This window comes from Leuresthes tenuis, unplaced genomic scaffold (assembly GCF_036924035.1).
Source record: "Leuresthes tenuis unplaced genomic scaffold, fLeuTen1.0.hap1 SCAF_3, whole genome shotgun sequence".
In the NCBI taxonomy this organism is placed as follows: domain Eukaryota; kingdom Metazoa; phylum Chordata; class Actinopteri; order Atheriniformes; family Atherinopsidae; genus Leuresthes; species Leuresthes tenuis.
Genome location: NW_027325357.1, coordinates 23,025,342 through 23,043,351, shown reverse-complemented (window position 1 = coordinate 23,043,351; position 18,010 = coordinate 23,025,342). Strand labels below are relative to the sequence as shown.

Below are 18,010 nucleotides of genomic sequence, written 5' to 3'. Positions count from 1 at the left end.
CCTTCACGTTTTTGACGAGATTAATTCACGAGACATTGCAATTCCTTTCATTATGTAACAAGTCTGTTACATTTCTTAAATGTCTATAGTTGTACTTCTCATAAAACAGCACCCAAAAGCACAAATTCCTCCACTTTCTTCCTCTTCATCACTCATAAAGCATGTGTCAACTTTCATACTAAAGCTTTAGGAGATCTGAGAAGTATAAACCATGCAACAGTTCCCACTGAGGCTTTCATTCTGTAGAATCATATTATCATTTTATTTTCAGTTACTGCTCTCACTTAACATCATGTCAAACCGACACAACATGATCTTCTGTCTTCTTGTTATCTGTAGTTTGACAGTCAGTTAAACAATAGGAGTTGCGTTGTCCAGTCTATAGAATTCTACATTTCATAATATTGTACTGTAATGCATTAAAAATTAAAAACATATGGTGGCTGGTGGTGATAAAAGCAAAGTGAAAGTGTCCTTAGTGGCATCAGAAGAGGTGTCCCTGCTAAACACGGTCTTAAATAAGTTTATGGTCGCTGAATCTGCTGATTCAAACTCTACTTCTTCATGCTTAGCAGCAAAAGGTAAAGTTTTAAAATGTATTTAAAAATGTAGGGCAAGCTAATCAGCTGTCCATCTCAGTCAGCTAAGACCAGGTTAGAGGAGAAATGCTATCAAACACGATCAAGGTTATTACAATTAACAATTCAAATGATCTATATTGGTACATTTTTTTCAAACATGCAATTCATCTTGGATCACATGCTCTCATATTGCACAGACCTGCATGACAAATCCAGCCAATAAACAATGGAAGACTGGTCTTTTAAGCCAGGTTTGTCATATATACTGTAAGGGTGCAAGAGATGTCTTTCTTGGATGGTGACACTTTCACCGCTTTGCTCCACTGTGTCTTCCCGTGTTGCCTTGGCTCTTAGCAATGCCCCCTGAGCCGCTCAGGGTCGACTGCTTCTTCTTAGGGGCTGGTGCCTTGCTTTTGCCTTTAAAGGCCTTGGTGGGGTCCAGTCTGTTTATAAAGGAATCTCCAGCAGGATCGGTCGGGTTGAGCTCATAGCTGAAGGTCAGTGGTTGGTAAAGAGACGCCCACTGCTGCAGAGAATCAGGATATAGACAGTTTACAACTCCGATAACAAAAAAGTTGGGATGCTGTGTAAAAAGTACATAAAAACCGAACGCAACGATTTGCAAATCTCATAAACCAATTAAACCAATAGAAACCGTATCAAATGTTTAAAGTTTAACAATAATGGCTCTCTGTGTCTCGAAGAAGCTGGGACGATGGAAAAAAAAAGCTGGATAAGTAAGTGGAAAAGTAAGTAAGTGGTACTTAGACAGCAGGAAAATCTTGCAACTAATCAGGATATTTAGCAAAACTTTAAATTTGTGTAAGCCTCTTAAATCTGTAGAAATTGTGGTGTATTCAAAGAAAACATACTGAATAAAAAGGATTTTGTATACCAGCAGTGACTTCAAGTTTTGTTAATGTGATAACCAAATACTACAGAAGCCATTTACATTATAGCACATACAATCTTTGACAAACTAATCACACGTGACATTCTCTACCTTAGCCTGGGGGCTTGGGCCATATGGGGTGAAGGCATATTGCCACTCAGGCAGACCAAGGTGTGTTATCATCAGTCTGTAGTAGGAGGTAAAGGTTGCCGTCAGAAAATGCCAGCACAGTGAGCGGTCCAGGAACCAGATTTCACTCTTCTGGGCGACCACACCTGGAAAACATAAAGAGAAACAACTAAATGATGCAAATTTTATTTTCACATAACATAAAACATACATTTCTTTCATTTCATACTTTTGTTTTTTTAAGTTTTAGGTTTGGAAGCATCAAAAGGTACAGTATGCGAATATCAACAGCACACCTGGAGTGCAATTTTTGTAGACCAGACACACTTTTCCATTCCCACCGCAGGAATCCAGCTCAAAGATACGGCTCCTGGCGTCAAAATGAGGTGCGGCGGGCGCATGCTCCAGTCCTGACAGCAAACATGAATAAATATTTACATTCCAATCAACTGCTCATTCATTAGCCTGCTTTCTGTGCAAGTGAGGACACATAAACAGACATAATCAAATGTGACATGCTGTAATTGTTGAGTTAAGCCCCCACGAGGATCTGACAGGTAAATTTTACCACTTCCTGTGCTGCTTTCTTCCCAGTCCAGGTCAGCCAGTGAGGGTGCATTGGGTAGAGAGAAAAGCGATATCGGCTGAAGCAGTGGGCACAGCCTGGCCACACTGTTAATCATCATGCATCCTAAGGGAACACACTCATCTGAAAGATAGATACACAAAACAGTGTTAAAAATTATTCAATATCATCTAAAATTATTTTTAATCTTACATTACACCGACGCACGATATGAGGGCACCTACTGTCTAGTTTAACATTCCAGGTTAAAGTGAATCCATCAGTTGTCAGATAAAAGTCTCGCAGATCTTCTGGTAAAATGCACGTGTTTTTCTGCGGGATGAATTAGACAGACTAATAACGGCGTTTCTCAAGACCAAAATTTCACACATTAAGGTGTTGTTTCTTTTTTTCACCTGTTCCCATGACAGCAGGGTCCTTTTCTCTGCAGGCTCCCTCTCTGCGAAACGCACATCCACCACACCTGGCATGTTTTCTAGACCAATAAGGAAAAATTCATTACACTTACTACATTTAGATTTTCTTTTATTGCAAGCTAACGTCACAGTTACGTTGCTAGTTTTGATGGAAATGCAATAATACAAACCGAGTATTCGAATAATGCCTAGTGTTAGCCTCTCAGCAACACCTTTGTACACCAAACTTTCTTTTGTCTCTTCCATTTGGAGGACTGCGATCACAAATTTATATGAAATCTTGTAAGCATCCACTAATAATGATGACTACACCTCATCCTTCCTTTTGGTCCTGATAGGTTAGGTGGCAACGTACACACAGGAAGCGACAAGGGGAGCACAAATGGCACAAATTTAAGCCAATAGAAAACCCCGTTTACTCATTTAGAACCAATCGGCTCTTCAGTTGTAACATAAAGGCGGGACTACTATTCCTTAGCAACGCTTGGCTCCCTGGGAGTGGTGGCGGTTGTTTCAACATGGCGGCAGCAGCAAAGCGGAATGGACATTCGGGGATATTTTGGATGAATAGCGGTATACTTTCGTTTGTTTAACTTAATTCACGCCATTGGCGAGTTCACATCTGTTCCAACCGCACGGAAAGATATGTTTGGTTTTTGTCAATAGTCTTCAAGAAAGTTGCACTTTCTGAGGAAGTGAGACAGCTTGTTTGCCGAGTGCCTCTTGTTAAGTTTGACATTACGTCTTTCCTTTTTGTTTCTTAGAGGTGCCAGTAGGATATGGTATTAAGGCTTGTTTCTCAATCTAACTAAAGCCCGTTGCTTCTCCTAATGCTGTGCAGTCTCAACAGCATGACCACCTACGTTAGGAAGGTCGTTAATGGATTTCCTGTTGACGCGAAGTAATAGTAATTTTTCTTGAAGTCACTGCGTGTGCAATTGTTATTTTTGTTTGTCAGGATTAAGTTTATTATTGAACTATGCCATGCTCTTGTAACCTCAAACTTGAAAACAAAGGAGGAAAACAGTTTTGCCATTTTCAATGGAATATATAAGGATACACAATTATTTGGAAACTAAACTGAACAAAGAATTATCCCCAAACGTATTTAGCCTGCAGACTAAGTAAAACAAATAAGTAGCTCAACACAAGGATAATTCGATAACAATTTTTGACTTTTTATACTGTATATATTTTGTGATTAGATTAGCTTTGTTTTCCATCACTTCAGCTTAGTCCTTAGGCTGATTGACAAGCAGGGCTCTTGTGTGCTGCACGAGGTAGAGTATGTTCCTGCATAAGGATCATGACCTTTTTGAAAATGATGCATTTGTTAATGTCTCACTGCTTGAAGAAAATAACTTTCTGAAACTAGTTGTAGGTTTGGGAGTTTTTTCTTTAATGCTAAAAGGTAATATTGGTTCATCCTTAATGGTAGCAATCCATACACACACCCCTCCACTTTGATGGGGCCTGATTAGATATTGTAACGCTCCATTCCCTCCAACCACAAGCCCTTCAATTTAATTTTAGAAGCGCCTCTTTCATGTGTCCACAGACTCTTTTTAAAGAAATCTGTCTTTGGGTATTTCTTGATCTAATCTTGATGCTTCAACTCTAACCTGGTGGTGGTTGTGTTTTAGCCTTCATTATCTGGAGACTTCAAAACATTATCTGGTGCAAGACCATAGACTGTTGCTGTGTCACACCTAAACAGTTTTGCAACTTTAAGAGTGTTATAACTGTATGAGGACTATGTACCATTTTTTGACTTTTCACTATAAATTAAATCTCTTTTACTTGGCCGTTTTTCAAGCACATTTTTGTATAAGGTCTAGATAACGCCAGGGTACATCCTCCCTTATTACATAAAACACTGTTTGTATCAACTGAAAATATTAAATTCTAGAAGCATTCGAGCTTACGCAGTTTTAATTTTGAGTAAAAAAATGTAGATTGAAATGATAAGGTCAGAACACCTCTTGCCTAATAATTCTGTACACAGTGTTGACAGCAGACACTTTACCAACTCTAGTTACATTTGACTGATCATTGATTAAAGTGACTGCTTTCTCTTTGCTTTGTTGAAGTCTCAGATGAGGAACAGCCTTTGGTTTTTGTTCCTGGTGAGTCTCATGACATGTTGACAGTTTCTCGATGTAGTGTGAAGGAATTCTATTCATATGACACCCAGTGGTATTCTCTTGTCGTGTCTTTCCCCGAACTGTCTCAGGAGTGGACGGAGGAATGAAGACTCGGACTCCGTGTAGCCTTGGACCAGACAACCCTGGCACATCCAGTAATAGGGGCACCAAGATGAGAGTACAGCACTCTGACAGCAAACGTAACGCCACACAAAAGACTGCAGGCAAAAAACAGGGCCACTTACAAACCGATTGCTCTGGAGCTTATATTAAGGAAAGTGTGTCACTCAACCAGAGTATTGCTGTACCCACAGAGCAAACTCTCTTTCAGCCGCCTGATGCTTTTCCCCTTTTGTCACAGGTAAGTCAAGGCTTCATATAGGCTGTATTTCTCTTCCCTCCATTGATAACATGTTTCAGTGTGTGTGGGAGAGTGCATTCAGTGTATTGAGGTTGACGGTGTTTCACTTTTACTCTTTTGAATAAGCCTTAATGCTTATTGTTATCCTTCCTTCCACAGGTGGTTTCTGAGACCAACAGAGCTAAGAGCGAAGTTTCTTTGAAGGACCTCTGTCCTGAAGATAAAAGGCGAATTGCAAACCTCATCGAAGAACTAGCTAGGTATCTGGCAGCATGTGACATTGACGTCTGTGATAGTTGTCTTCTATGAATGGAAAATTTAATGTCACATTGAATGTAATGGTTAAGTATTTGAAATTTGAATAGTGTCGACCCTCTTGGAAAACCCAACGTGGACACATTTTTCTCTAACACACCCATTTCCTGTTCCACAGAGTAAGTGAGGAGAAAGAAGAGTCAGTGCAACGTCTGAAAGATGAACATGGGACTTTCGAACGCAAGATCCAGCAGCTGGAGCAACAGAACCTGATCATAGCACAGGAGAGGGAGAGTATCCTTACAAAGCAATGAGCTAGAAATGTTGCAACGAGTTACGTTGTGCTGGTTGCAGTAGGTCATTTGAAATTAAATGTCAAATGCAGGGCTCTTAATTTTATAAATAGCTACCCTGCTTTTTGTTTACCAAGACAGGGATGTAATTCTACTGGTCAACATAGGGGTTTCGTGGGTCTTTTGGTGTGTCAATTGCTTTTTGCTGCTCTGCATTGCCCTGTCATGCTGAATGTGTTGACACATTACAGAAAGCAGACATCCCCACATGATTCTGAGGTGTGGTGGTAGGAAAGGAATCACTGATGTTTCAGCGTTGTAGTTTAAAAGGGCGTGACAAGGTGCACCATACTGGTAATGTGGTGCTGAAGGATAGTACAGACATGTGACCTGGTGAGAAGAATGTCTAAACAGAAATGGTGCAAAAATGCTTGGTGTTGATAAACTTCAGTATGTTAAGCAATGTACTGCTAAGTACATCTTAATGAAAATCACCAGTTATTGTCTTTAGTTGGGTAGATTAAATTACTGTCAGCTCTTTGTGGCCTGTGTTTGCATATCTTTGTTCGACGTTATTAGAGCACACACAGAAGTTACTTACTGGACTATATGGTTCTGTTGGCGTATGTGATGTTCTATAAGAACATCTGCAGGGGGCAGTGTTGTCTCATGTGAGGATAGTTACAGCCTTTGGCTAATACCTGTCAATCTGCCACAAAGGCAGAGAAATGAGTGCATTTAAAAGATGTTTTAAGCTCGCTGTATTGTTCTTTACATTGCTTGTAGCTTATTCACTGTGCATAGAATCAGTATCATGGGTTGAAGCTGTGATTACACCATTGGAATCATCTTGTTATCTAAAAATGAATTTTGACAATGACTGAGAAGACAGTGTTGTGTGCTTTAGAATGCATCCCTGACAGTTGAATGTTGAGTACAGAATATCTCTCACTTACTCTACTTAGAAATTGAATCATATGTGTCACCAGCTCATTCTTTACTGTCTAACATGAGGTAAGTGCAAGTGATGCAACACCATTAACACCAGCCTAGCGTAGACATAACAATTCTGCTCAGGTCACATCAGACCATGGCCAGCGGTCGGTTTAGGTTGAAAACACTGTAAAACATGAAGACTAATTGACCCAGCTGGTAATTTGCACAATTGGCAACGGTTCCGGGGAAAATTAGGAAAGCTCAACTCAATTAAAGGCAGTCTGGCTTGGAGACTTGGCATTTACACCAAACTTCTAAACTCCATTTAAAAGGCATTTTAGAAAAAGAAAAAAAGTGTTTGGATCCAAGCACCCCAGGGGAGTGATAACATAGTCTTTCAAAGTGTGTGCAAGAGTCATGAAGGCTCTTCTCAGGCAGAAGGTTCCAGCACTTTTTCGAAAGGTTAAGGAGACACCAAAGGCAAACACGCTGAGTGCGAGTTGTCAAATCTAATTCCATTACGCCTCATCTTATTTTATACAACCAATATTCAGGGTTGTTTGAGTTATAAAGACTGTAGGACCATACCTCAGCCCCAAGCCACTTTGGATGAGGGGAAAAAATTACCCTTGATATTTTGGACGTTCATCTGACATTTGAGCTGACTGGCATACGGGACTGAATTTGTATTTTCAGATAGGAAGGAGGCATTTTGGACTAAATGAGTTGAAACAACCTGAAGGAATCTTGAGGCTTTGTATAAAGGGTCATAAGAGCCATGTGATGTGCTAATGAAAAATACTAATTTATTGATAATTTAATGCTTGAGCTAAATCCCCTTTCTAAATCTAGTTTTTATGACATCTACTGTGTAGAAATCTGGTTCAGTATTCGAAGCATTTTGCGATAGTGGACTTGATAGCTTTGGCTAGTAACAAAATCATTAAGTATGTTTACATGACACTTGAATAAACAAATGATTGTGTTAATCAGACTAATATCGGACTTTTAACATGCATATAAACATGTTAGTCTGACTGAAATTGTCCAAAATGTGCACATTAACTCCAGCTCAGCTTAACTTTGCTGAATGTTTTCTCGATGTGCCGGACTTTGCTGGCGTTGCCATGGTGTGATCTTGGTGTTTCGTATCGTACATCTTGCTGTGCAATGTGTGCATAACCACAAATTAAACCCAGTTGAAATGATAATCGTTGCATTGTAGTACTTCTTACTGATCTTTTAAAGGCTGTAATTTGACATTTGAACTAAACTGTTAAGCGAGTATTTTCTTCCGCAGTGCTCAGTGGTTGTTAAATCTGTACCCATGACGATTTGGGGGGAAAATGTATAAACCATAGATGGTATAGTCTGTGATTATATACATGGACTAAGCTGCTGTCATTTGTGACTAATGGTTAGTTTACAGTGAATAAATTAACTGGAACAATCAAGGGCCTAATGTGTATGTAATGCATGATACACTGAGTCTTCGCTAAGGTAATTAAAATGGGATTGAACTGTCACAGGGAAACCATTTATAAATGATGTGGGTTTTCTTTCTGGCTGTGAATAGTAGGATCATGCATTCTTGGTAGGTGAGGGGAAAAAAACTTATTCCAAGTTTTTTGTTTTTTGTTTTTTTGTACTGATTCAGTTGTGTTGAGACAGTTTTGTAAATCGTGTTCTTCTTTAAATTCACCAACATTTCCTCCTCACACACATTCACACATCAGTCTCCACCCCCGTTCCCTTTGCATTCCCGCTTGGGCTCAATCTGTTTGGCACAGCATGCTAAAGCAGGCTTTAAAATATTCCCCCCTCCTGTGCAAATTTGTTCCACCTTGAAGTGGATTTCATTATTTCATTTGAGCCTCGGCCTGACAGGGAAGTGAATCATTTTGACAGGCCCCATCTAAAGCTTCACTCCAAGCCCTTGATTCTGAGTATTTTTGGAGCGAGGGGGAGGAGTAAGTCATTGTCGGCACTTTGCAGCTCTGATGTAAACTAGAGGTTTGCCGAGTGCTTGGCCCCCCATTGGCTGTTGTCCAAACTGTGGAGGCAGCATGTTTATTATGGTGACAGGCTGAGGGGTGGAATCTTATCAGTGTTGCTCCACTCAGTTCAGATTAACAAGCACTAGCTGTCCAGGGAGTACGTTACCCTGTCAACACGTTAACATGCTACCTTCATGTGTGCTTTAGATGCTGTGATGCTGCAGGGTGGTTGGCACTATTGCATCGATGGATGTTGTTTCAGTCATTTTGATTGTGGGTGGCTTTCTGTTATATCCAGTTTGTAAACAAGTTATCTTGAGGTTTTGTGTCATATGCTCTGCTATGTGTTTTTAACTATTGGAATTGATAGTGTTTTATGGAAATTTGGTGAGATAAGTCAACTAAATTCTTATTTTTGTTTTTTACTCCACAACCCCGTTTCTATCTTCGATTGGGCTGACATGTAACTTTAGACGTATTTTCAGTTGTTCCCTTCTAAGATCTTTCATACTGCATAAACAGGCCTCCAAGTGCAGGTTTACATGATGTGATGTCTTGAAGTTTTCCATAAAGAACTGCTTCCATGGAGATCAGTGCAGCCCGAAAGGATCTTGAGTTAAACTGAGTGTTTAATCAAAAGCGTTCCCTCACATTTTCTCAGTGTTTATGGAAGCTGCTGTATTGCATTCGTCTGGTGTCTGGTCCTCAATTCAAAGCCGTCCTTGCTCTGTTCTCTTTCCCCGTGTTTCATTTCTACAGCCTGATTGAAGTCTTCTAACAACCAAAGTGTTTTCTCATGAAGTGTTCCGCCACTATTTCTTCAATAAGACTCTACTTTGAACTTTGATTTTCTCTTTATATGGGAGTTTTTCTTTCTCAAATGGATGCTGAGAAACTCATCAGCTGGGGGAGAAGTGCCACCACCATAAAAAAAGATATGGCCTGGAGGAACACGCTTTATGGTCAGCTCGGGTGGGAGTGTGTGTACAACTTGCTTTGTGCACTACTTGCTTTATTGTGGTTTGTGTTCGGGCTGTTTACAGTGCAGGTAGGGAATTTGCACTCATTTTTTGCTGTCTTTGTGTGTGCAGACTAGGAAGTCAAACTGTGGTTGATTACTAAATGTGTGAGGGTGTGTCTGTGTGGAGTCTCTCCATTTTCATGCTCATTATATTTGTATGTGTTGGTGCGGTGCTGCCACTGTCATTAGTGGGCTCCTGAGGCACAGCAGTAGTCCCGCTCCAGATTAGTTTTCCTGTGGCTGCCAGCTCTCTGTCTGGCAGATAGCCTGGTGTGGCACAGCCCAGCTCAGCTCAACACAGCTTGGCTCGACCCAGATGGTGAAAGCTTTATGCCACAACAACTTTGATTTTTCTGGACCGCTCTCTCTCTCTCTCTGTTCAGAATTGCTGTTCTCTCTACATTTCTGGTGTGTAACAGATTGGTGAAATAAAGTTTTAATTAAAATTCGGTCAGTTTAACGGCAGCTTTAGTCTTTTTTTTTTTTTTTTTTTTCTATTCAGGTTGGACAAAAGAACCTTTTTCTTTTTGGTTGCTTCTTACAAGTTTACCTTCTTAATAGAGCTGCACACTGTTTTCACAGATAGAATCTAAGTAAATGTGTCTTAATGACTTTTTCTAAAGTAAGAATATAAGCTAACTCCTATTTCACCTAAATATCGAAGCCTGTATCTCTGACCCATGGCATTTCATGGCACCCGCGGCATAATTTTTTATCTAAACATTGGCAAGGGGTTATGTGTAAGGCCAGGGGTTCAATCGTTGTTTTACTTTGTTACTTAACTATTGGTCCACCAGGCCTTCAACAACAGTACAGAGAATGCCAAGAGCTGCTTGGGCTTTATCAACAATACCTTTCTCAGCAACAGACAAAGCTGAACCAGTCCATAGCCCAGCTCAGCCAGCCACCAACCCACAGCAAGGTAAGATATTGGATGCAGTTGTTGCTGGAATGCTTGTGCGGTACTACATTAGAGAGCTTTCCCCATTATACACATCAGTCATGCACTGGGGCATAAAAACAGCATATATAAAGCCATGCAAGAGCACACTGACCCATGTCATAATTCCTTACAAATGACCATAGTCCTCTTCAATCCATAGTTCCTTATGGCCAGAACATAGTGAAACTTTCTCAAGGTGACACTTCAGAAGCGAACATGCAACCCTGGTTTTAGCCTCTGTGAGAATAGATAACTTTGGTAACCTCACTGTCCCACAGTAGCTCTGAATAATGTGTGTTTGCCTGCTCTCTGACCCGCAGCAAATTAGTCAGTCTTTTCCCCATTCAACTATAAGATTGACTTTCCTCCTTATGTTTATCTCATAATGTTCTTGACCTTGGCTTACTTGCTCATGTGCTTAACTAAAAAAATATCCTCTTAATCCTGTGGCAGCTGTCAAGTTTACAGTTTTGAAAGATGATTTGTGCTGCTACAAACCAAGCCATACCAGACCAGATCTGTTGTGAAAGCAGTTGATGTTCTACAGTAGAGTCTACATGTGCTGTCCAAGCTCTGCTGTTTGTATAACCTGTGCTTTGGCAGCTCAACAGTTCATGCAAACAAATGGGGGAGAGGGGCTTTTACAGCACACAACAGCATTAGCAAATGATGTTAAGTGAGTCCTAATGTAGTATTGGTAAATTTAAGTTTTGTTGTTTTGAAATAATTTAAAGATTTATGAAGCACTATAATGTTTTTGCTGAGAAACTCCACCAGGTTTTCAGGGGCTTCCTAAATTGGCCAGAAGCATTCATTGTGCTCTTTGTTCTCTCTTCAGGTGCTCGGTAGCGAAGAAGTCCCCAGCTGGACATCTACAAGCAGAGCTAATGGCTCACCCTTTGATGGCTCATACCTCAGTCTTGCTGCTACTGTAGCACAACAGGCTCATGTGCACAGGTGTGGTGAAGCAAGAAGAGAAGTGGTACAAACATCCAGAAACCCTTCTTCTCTTCCCTGTGACTGTGAGTTAAGCCTAACTGATGGGCCAGTCAAACAGCATGTGAGTCAGAGAAGGGAGTACAGGGAGCAACACTCACGCTACAGATGTGAGCGCTGCACAGGCAGTTGTCACGACACTTGCTATGAAACACAGCAAGGGAAAAGTAACCGTGGCTCTGGCCTAGTGAATTGCCAACATGACATATTTAACCAGAAGCCTTGTGAAAGGTACAGTTGTGCTAATGTATTATCCCACATGATTGCAACACTTTTGTCAAATTTTGAATTGTTTTTGAGAATCAAACAAGAAAAAAATTTGAGCAGGGGTATTATAGCATATATTCATATATTTACTCACAGGCTACAGAGTGGGAATGTCACAAGCTCAGAAGCTAAGGAAGCCTTGACCAGGCCTGTGCTGGGGCATGAAGACTGGGAAGAGAAGAGGCACCAACTGCTGCTGCAGAAAATGCAGTTGGAGATGGAGAGAGAGAGGCTGCAGGCAAGGCTGACTGAACAAGAGGAGAGGCTCAACAGACAGACTGAACAGCTACGGCAGTCACGTCTTGATTACAGCAGGTAGCATACAGAAGCCAAATATAAATGGCCTGTATCTGGTGAGATTGCTAGGTAACATTTAGGGGCTTAAGTTGTTGGGTAATCACTTCTGGGACAGATATAACTACCCATTAAAGGCCAGTTGTTGTCCTTCTGTATGTTAATGAAGTTTCTGACACTGCACATTCTTAGAACCCGTATTCTGCTTTCTTTTTTTCTTCCTCTATTGTTTTGTTAGGATTCAACAATCTGCTCAAGCTGAACCCAGCAGTTCAAATGCTAGGAATGGCGGTCCAGAGCCGGCGGATCCCTCTCACCAAAATTTGCCCTCCAGGTAAACAAAGTCACTGCTTTAATAACTTACATTCAGCTTACACATCAAATAAGCAGAGTTACACACACATAGAATGCACAAGAAAGTCGGCTTTGAATTTTTATTTGTGTTCTGCAGTGTGAGTGAAGATCCGGAGGGACATCCTGCAGGACAGAGCTTGCATAAAAAACACTCTCAGACTGTACCTGCTCCGTCAGCCAGTGGAAATGGTAAGCCTATGTTATTTTCTGTTGATCGGCTATTGTCTGATGTGTGCACAAACCATTTCCTCTTCCACTCTGTCAAGAGAATTAAAAAAAAAAATCTTTTTCATTTAAACACAAAGCTATATCCTAAATTTACTTTGCTTGTATTACCTTCAGCCTTATTGCCTCTGGTCTAACTCTGATCTTATTTCTTAACAGCAGATCCCTTGGAGCGGTCCAGGAGGGACATGGCCACATCTCCAGCAAAGTCCCCTGCAGGCCTGAGTAAGCCCACTGCAGTTTCTGTAATGCAAAAGAGCCTGGAGGCCAGGTAAGCATATCTCCACTTAACATGAATAAATCATGAAATAAACATGAATTGTTTAATTTGATAGCTCCTAATGTTGCTAAAGAGCTTTAGAAGTGCTATACACTTTTAAATGCTGGACAAAAAGTGTGAATATAACGAACATGGTGGATAATTTAGCTGCATTAGTTGTCAGAAGAACAGCCTGTGTTGAATTCAGTACCTACTTACAGTTCCCTTATTGAGCAACAATGAAAAATTGCACATTTAAGCACCTTAATGAGGCAGTGAAAAGGCATGCATCTGTGCCAGTTTGAAATTGTTCAGACCAGATAGAAGTCTTGATCTTAAAAGATACTGTTTCCAGACTTATTTATATAGTAACAGGTCACTACTTTTGTAATTGCGGGACAGTTTGATATGCCCTTTTCACACTGGTCAAAAAAACCCTGTTAGCACTCACTAACATCTGGCTCTTGAGTGTTTAATTGGCATTCAGTTCTGCGTCAAATGACTCTGCATACACAGGTTTTAATTGGCTCCAGCCCGACTCAGCATCTGTAGGAACACAAGACCTCGGTGTACATGCTAATTTTCACTGTGGATGCTGTGGCAACAAAAACTGCCACATCTTGCAATACTTTTCACAAACAAATGTATACCGACCGTGACGTCTCACATGGAGGCTCTGCAACAAAAAAAACAAATGGGTGACTTTTTAAAAGAAAAATAAAAGTTTTCCCCCTCTTCTTTTGTGTGGCACTAACGCCTGCGTTCCAGTCAAAAAAAATTACTAGTCTGATTTATTTTAGAGCCGTTGTACAGAGGCCCAGCCTACAGGATACGTGTAATGCCATCCCCTGTGTTGTCGTAGTGACACGCACGCTTTGTGGGAGTAAGGAAATGAGGTCAAAACTTTACAATTGGCCGCCTTCTCAGAATTTTTGTCTTGTCACAGCTGCAAAAAGCTAAGGTGCTCCTAATAATATTAATTATGGAACAATTCCATCAACTGCCTCTTTGTAATGAAGAAAGTGAAAAGAAGAGCTACGATAAACCTGAAGGAACTCTGGACGGCTTCTTAGTTTCTTTTTGGTTGAATAACCACAGATCAGAAACCTGTAGCTGTCTATCCAGATCAAGGTGAAGAAAGAGGGAGTGCAAAAACACTGGGGAGATAATTAGCCGTATTTTATTAGTTGTTTATGGCTCCTCAAGGTAGTAGGTGTTTTTCCCCTAGTTACAAAGAAATATTACCAATTTTGCAACATGTAAAGAATACAAATATGAATTTTGAATGTTGCACCTTCTTTCTTGATCATTTTTGCCGCAGTGGTAGTTGCCAAATGAGGACTTTTTTTTTTCCCCTTAATGTCTGAACTTTTGGAGCTGTGAGGAGCTAAATGAAGCTTTTTACAGGGCTAGCTAGTGCTGTGGCCAGCCTGTCAGGACACATGCTGTGTTCCATTAGTCGGCCTAGCAGGGATCCTGCAGCAGGTGTAATTGAACAGACTTGCATGCACACGCTGCTCTCCCTTCTCTCTCTGCCACAGTAATGAGACACAGAAAGCAAGAGTGAGGAGGAGATGTTAAAAGTGTGTTTGAGGGTGAGAACGTTGGATAAAACGAAAAGTGGGAAGAAAGAAAAGTTGGCATTCCAACTTCTATTCTTGCTGTAGGTTTGCTTTATTTATTTATTTTTTCTTTTTTTTCTTTTTCCCTTTTATCTGTAATGTCAGATATTTTTTTTCTTCTAACTTTTGTAAATGTGGTAGTTGAGTACTGATACAGTAGCTCTGACATGAACATCCCTTGTGTTTTAAAGGATAATTCTCAAGAACATCTCAAATTTGACTACTTAGTCTGAACTGGTAATCAAGGCTGTTCATGATCCAAGTTTAACTGTGAGCTCTGGCAGATGCCCATTAATTCCAACAGGGGGACCCAAGGTATCAGATCTCATTACCATCCATTTTCATCTCTGAAGCCTATTAAAGTTGTTGTTCTCTACATTTTAAATTTTTACATTTAAAAAAAAAAAAAGAGACTTGCTGTGAGTGAGACAAAGACTTTATTGTGTATTGGAGTAATCTGATTACTTGTCAGAGCAGTTTGATTACCACAATGTTGTTGTTTTTTTTTTTTTTGTGAAAAAAAGGACCAGTGAATACATAGTTCCAGAGATGTTATTTCATCATGCATCGTGACAGAATGAATAGTATTGAATCTGTATTGAGTGCTTCTTCCTTTTGACAGAAATTTCGATATGAAAACTCCTTGAACCATAACGAAGATCCTACAACAACACTGTATAAATTGGTTAAGCAACATCAAATGAAAAAAGCTTCCCTTTAGTTGAGAAAAGTCTACATTGCTGTAAGGTTTTCTTTCCTTCTCTTTCACTTGGCAACAATGTACCCCTCATGGTCATCGAATATTAACCAATTCATTCTTGATGTGGAAACTGCAAAACCAAAGCTGGGGTTAACATTAGGTGACCTTCTTAATCCTTTCATGAATTCTGTGCTTGTTAGTAATGAGACAGTTCCAGCACACCCTGCCCATCTCATCTCCATCTATCCTGCTATTGCCCGCCTGCTATTGATTGGTTTGGAAATTGTCATGCGGGATGTATGCAGTGGCCATTATAGGTTTTTTATCTTACTGTTTGGACTGCAAATGAAAAGGGGCATCGGGGCGAGACGGCTATCTTTAATGAAAGAGAGGAGCCAAGTAAGCAGTGAAAGTTATGAGTGAAAAGAAGGTGGCAGTTACTATATGTGGAGGAGTTTTGTGGCCTTACAGAGGTACAATAGACACAGTATATTGATGCAGTTTTTATTGCATTCAAATGATTTTTTGTAATGCCTTCAAAGCATTTAAGAGATATTTGAAAGTAGAGCAGCACTTACCTTCTGTTTCATTTGGTCTGATACTTTTTTTTTTTTTTAAAGATTTTTGCATCAAGGTAAATTATAGTTCAAGTTTAATTTCTTTTACATTCCCTATGGGTTCTTAATGCTGTATTGACTGGCACAGAAGATGGAAGTACTTCAGTGTTGGCCATACAGTGTCTCTAGATGTCTCCAAAACGACCTGCTATTCCTAAGGTCTGAAGCCTTTTTCAACCACAGTAACTTGTGTAGCTTCTGCTATTGTCCATTCCGTTTAACTTTAGAAGTAAAATAGATTTGCCAGGACTCTAGTAGCAACTCGCTTTTATGAAAACTGGACCCAAAAAATGAAGTTCTTTGTGTACTCCTCAGAAATCCATTTGCAATTCTGTCTTTAGCCCTTCTGCAATCGCTGTGCCACCACTCCTCTCTCATCCCACCCACTAACCGTCCCTCTCGCCCCCTATTCCTGCCCAAACTGTACTCCCACTCCACCCACTCCACCCTTGTTATAGATTGTGACCGCTGGTAAGTGATGCATTATTCATTACCAACATGTCGTTTGTTGATGGATGGCTGTTTGAGAGCTCTGTCCGTTAAATAAATCAACAAATAAAAATGCAAATTCTCACATTTCGAGTGAAGCAAACCGGCCAGAATCCCTCCCCCACATTCCCTGCCTGCCTTCCTCTATCCACAAAGCAGCACTCATTTCCAGTCTCTCCCTCATACAGGCAGACTCACACGGATCACTCTCATTCTCTCCATCTTTTCCGCCTTTGCTGTTGACAGGCAGAAGATGAAATGAAGATGACAGATTCACTTATTTGATCTTTAGCCTGTTTTCTTTTCGCCACATCAGTTCTAATCCCTTAGTTGACTTAACCTTCATTCACTTTCTGTCCCTCATGCTCAAACATGTACATACATTAGCTCATGTTGTTGAAGCAAAATATAGCCTTCTAAAGCATTTAAACTAATGCTGTGTGCTGCCTCAAGTTGGTTTGAAAACATGACATTTTAAGGTCTATCAGCACGTGTGGAAGAACACAAATGTGCCTTGATTGGAAGTTCCACCAGTGTGTCTTGTCTGCCGACCACCCACCTGCATATCAACAAGTGCATTCCGAAAATCGCCTTTACCTGGGAGAGCTGTGTGCAGAGCCGCGCCATGCAAATCGATGCAGCTTTAAACGAGCAGAGAATTATGTTAGCCACATCAGTCGAGCGTGCTTTAAAGAATTCATGTTTTGTATCTGGAATGGCCGTCGTTCGACTGTGTATACACTGAATAATTTATCAGCCAGCCAGACTGAGGGATTGAATCTCTATTAGCTTAATCTCCCCCGTTTTGGTTTATTTATTTCACAGCACACTCCCTCATTTCTATTCTAGGGGAGAAAGCACCAGCTTCTCTACCCCCCTTTATTCTCACACACCTGCAAGAAACTGTTCTTTGTGGGGGCGCCCCGGTGGTGTCTACTTGTTAACACTGCTTGTTTGGGTTCAGTAGACACTTCAGCAAGAAATATTTTGTTAATACTTGGAATACAAGTTTTCATTTCCAAATGGACTTCAGCCTTGTGCGTGTCTGATGTCGGCCCTTTGGCTCGCACCGTCTCTACTTAACTTTGAGGCCACGTAGTGTAGCTGGCAGCCTTTGTGTGAATTTCTCTACAGTACAAGGATGCTCATTTACTGTATTGCCTCTCTATACGTGTCTACTGGGTTCTTTATAATGAACTTAGCCGGTGCCGATTCAACCTTTTGAAACAAGCTGAGGTCTGACTTTAAAAACGACAACAAAAAAACCCGAAGTGTTATGTTTTTCAGGTCGGACTTTTCTATGGTTGAATTGGTGGATATCTTTGGTCCCGTCTCTGCTCCTGAGCAGTGCAAGCTGGGTGCTCGAAGACCCAAAACGTCACGACACAGGTCGACCTTGGCTGCCCCCAAATCAGCGGGCCGAATCCTGCGTACTCCTGGTGGGCCTTACCCTGAGTGCACTCGGCAGGACCTGGAAGAAAGCCGAATACTGGAAGATATTTTCTTTATTTGTTGATAAAGTAGGAGGACAATAAAAGTCGCTTGATTTTCACAAGTCTGATTTTACTTTTTGACGTGTCTTTTATTTCATTCACTATTGGCCTTCTGAAATTTGAATAAATTTGATCTTGTA

General features: G+C 40.6%; 2 protein-coding genes across 6 annotated transcripts; one reads left to right on the top strand and one right to left on the bottom strand.

Annotated features, from left to right (window-relative positions):
• Nucleotides 1–558: 558 nt before the first annotated feature.
• tpgs2 (tubulin polyglutamylase complex subunit 2) lies at nucleotides 559–2,941 on the bottom strand. Of its 2 annotated transcripts, none has more exons than XM_072382615.1 (7): nucleotides 2,775–2,941; nucleotides 2,584–2,663; nucleotides 2,413–2,500; nucleotides 2,171–2,311; nucleotides 1,899–2,012; nucleotides 1,585–1,748; nucleotides 559–1,107 (listed from the first exon to the last, which is right to left on the bottom strand). In XM_072382615.1, exons 1-7 carry the CDS (start codon nucleotides 2,848–2,850, stop codon nucleotides 889–891), a joined length of 882 nt encoding a protein of 293 aa, XP_072238716.1. In that variant the 5' UTR covers nucleotides 2,851–2,941; the 3' UTR covers nucleotides 559–888. The 2 variants fall into 2 exon arrangements, with proteins under 2 accessions (XP_072238716.1, XP_072238717.1); XM_072382616.1 differs by having other exon boundaries at nucleotides 2,174–2,311.
• A 159-nt stretch (nucleotides 2,942–3,100) lies between these two features.
• kiaa1328 (KIAA1328 ortholog) lies at nucleotides 3,101–18,010 on the top strand. Of its 4 annotated transcripts, none has more exons than XM_072382599.1 (12): nucleotides 3,103–3,177; nucleotides 4,695–4,730; nucleotides 4,838–5,109; nucleotides 5,269–5,369; nucleotides 5,543–5,658; nucleotides 10,409–10,533; nucleotides 11,393–11,781; nucleotides 11,914–12,132; nucleotides 12,350–12,445; nucleotides 12,563–12,654; nucleotides 12,853–12,961; nucleotides 17,665–18,010. In XM_072382599.1, the coding sequence occupies exons 1-12, from the start codon at nucleotides 3,123–3,125 to the stop codon at nucleotides 17,891–17,893; spliced, it is 1,839 nt and encodes a 612-aa protein (XP_072238700.1). In that variant the 5' UTR covers nucleotides 3,103–3,122; the 3' UTR covers nucleotides 17,894–18,010. The 4 variants fall into 4 exon arrangements, with proteins under 4 accessions (XP_072238702.1, XP_072238700.1, XP_072238699.1 ...); XM_072382598.1 differs by having other exon boundaries at nucleotides 12,850–12,961; XM_072382600.1 differs by having other exon boundaries at nucleotides 3,105–3,177; nucleotides 4,701–4,730; nucleotides 12,850–12,961.

Bases quoted from the DNA above. Each gene is read 5' to 3' on its own strand.
- tpgs2 (XM_072382615.1), bottom strand. From the start codon at position 2,850: ATGGAAGAGACAAAAGAAAGTTTGGTGTACAAAGGTGTTGCTGAGAGG. The intron at 2,013-2,170 runs GTAAAATTTACC...GTTTGCTGTCAG, and splicing joins AGAAAGCAGCACAGGAAGTG to GACTGGAGCATGCGCCCGCC. The intron at 1,108-1,584 runs GTAGAGAATGTC...GATTCTCTGCAG, and splicing joins GCCCAAGCCCCCAGGCTAAG to CAGTGGGCGTCTCTTTACCA.
- kiaa1328 (XM_072382598.1), top strand. From the start codon at position 3,123: ATGGCGGCAGCAGCAAAGCGGAATGGACATTCGGGGATATTTTGGATG. The intron at 5,110-5,268 runs GTAAGTCAAGGC...TTCCTTCCACAG, and splicing joins CTTTTCCCCTTTTGTCACAG to GTGGTTTCTGAGACCAACAG. The intron at 10,534-11,392 runs GTAAGATATTGG...TTCTCTCTTCAG, and splicing joins AGCCACCAACCCACAGCAAG to GTGCTCGGTAGCGAAGAAGT.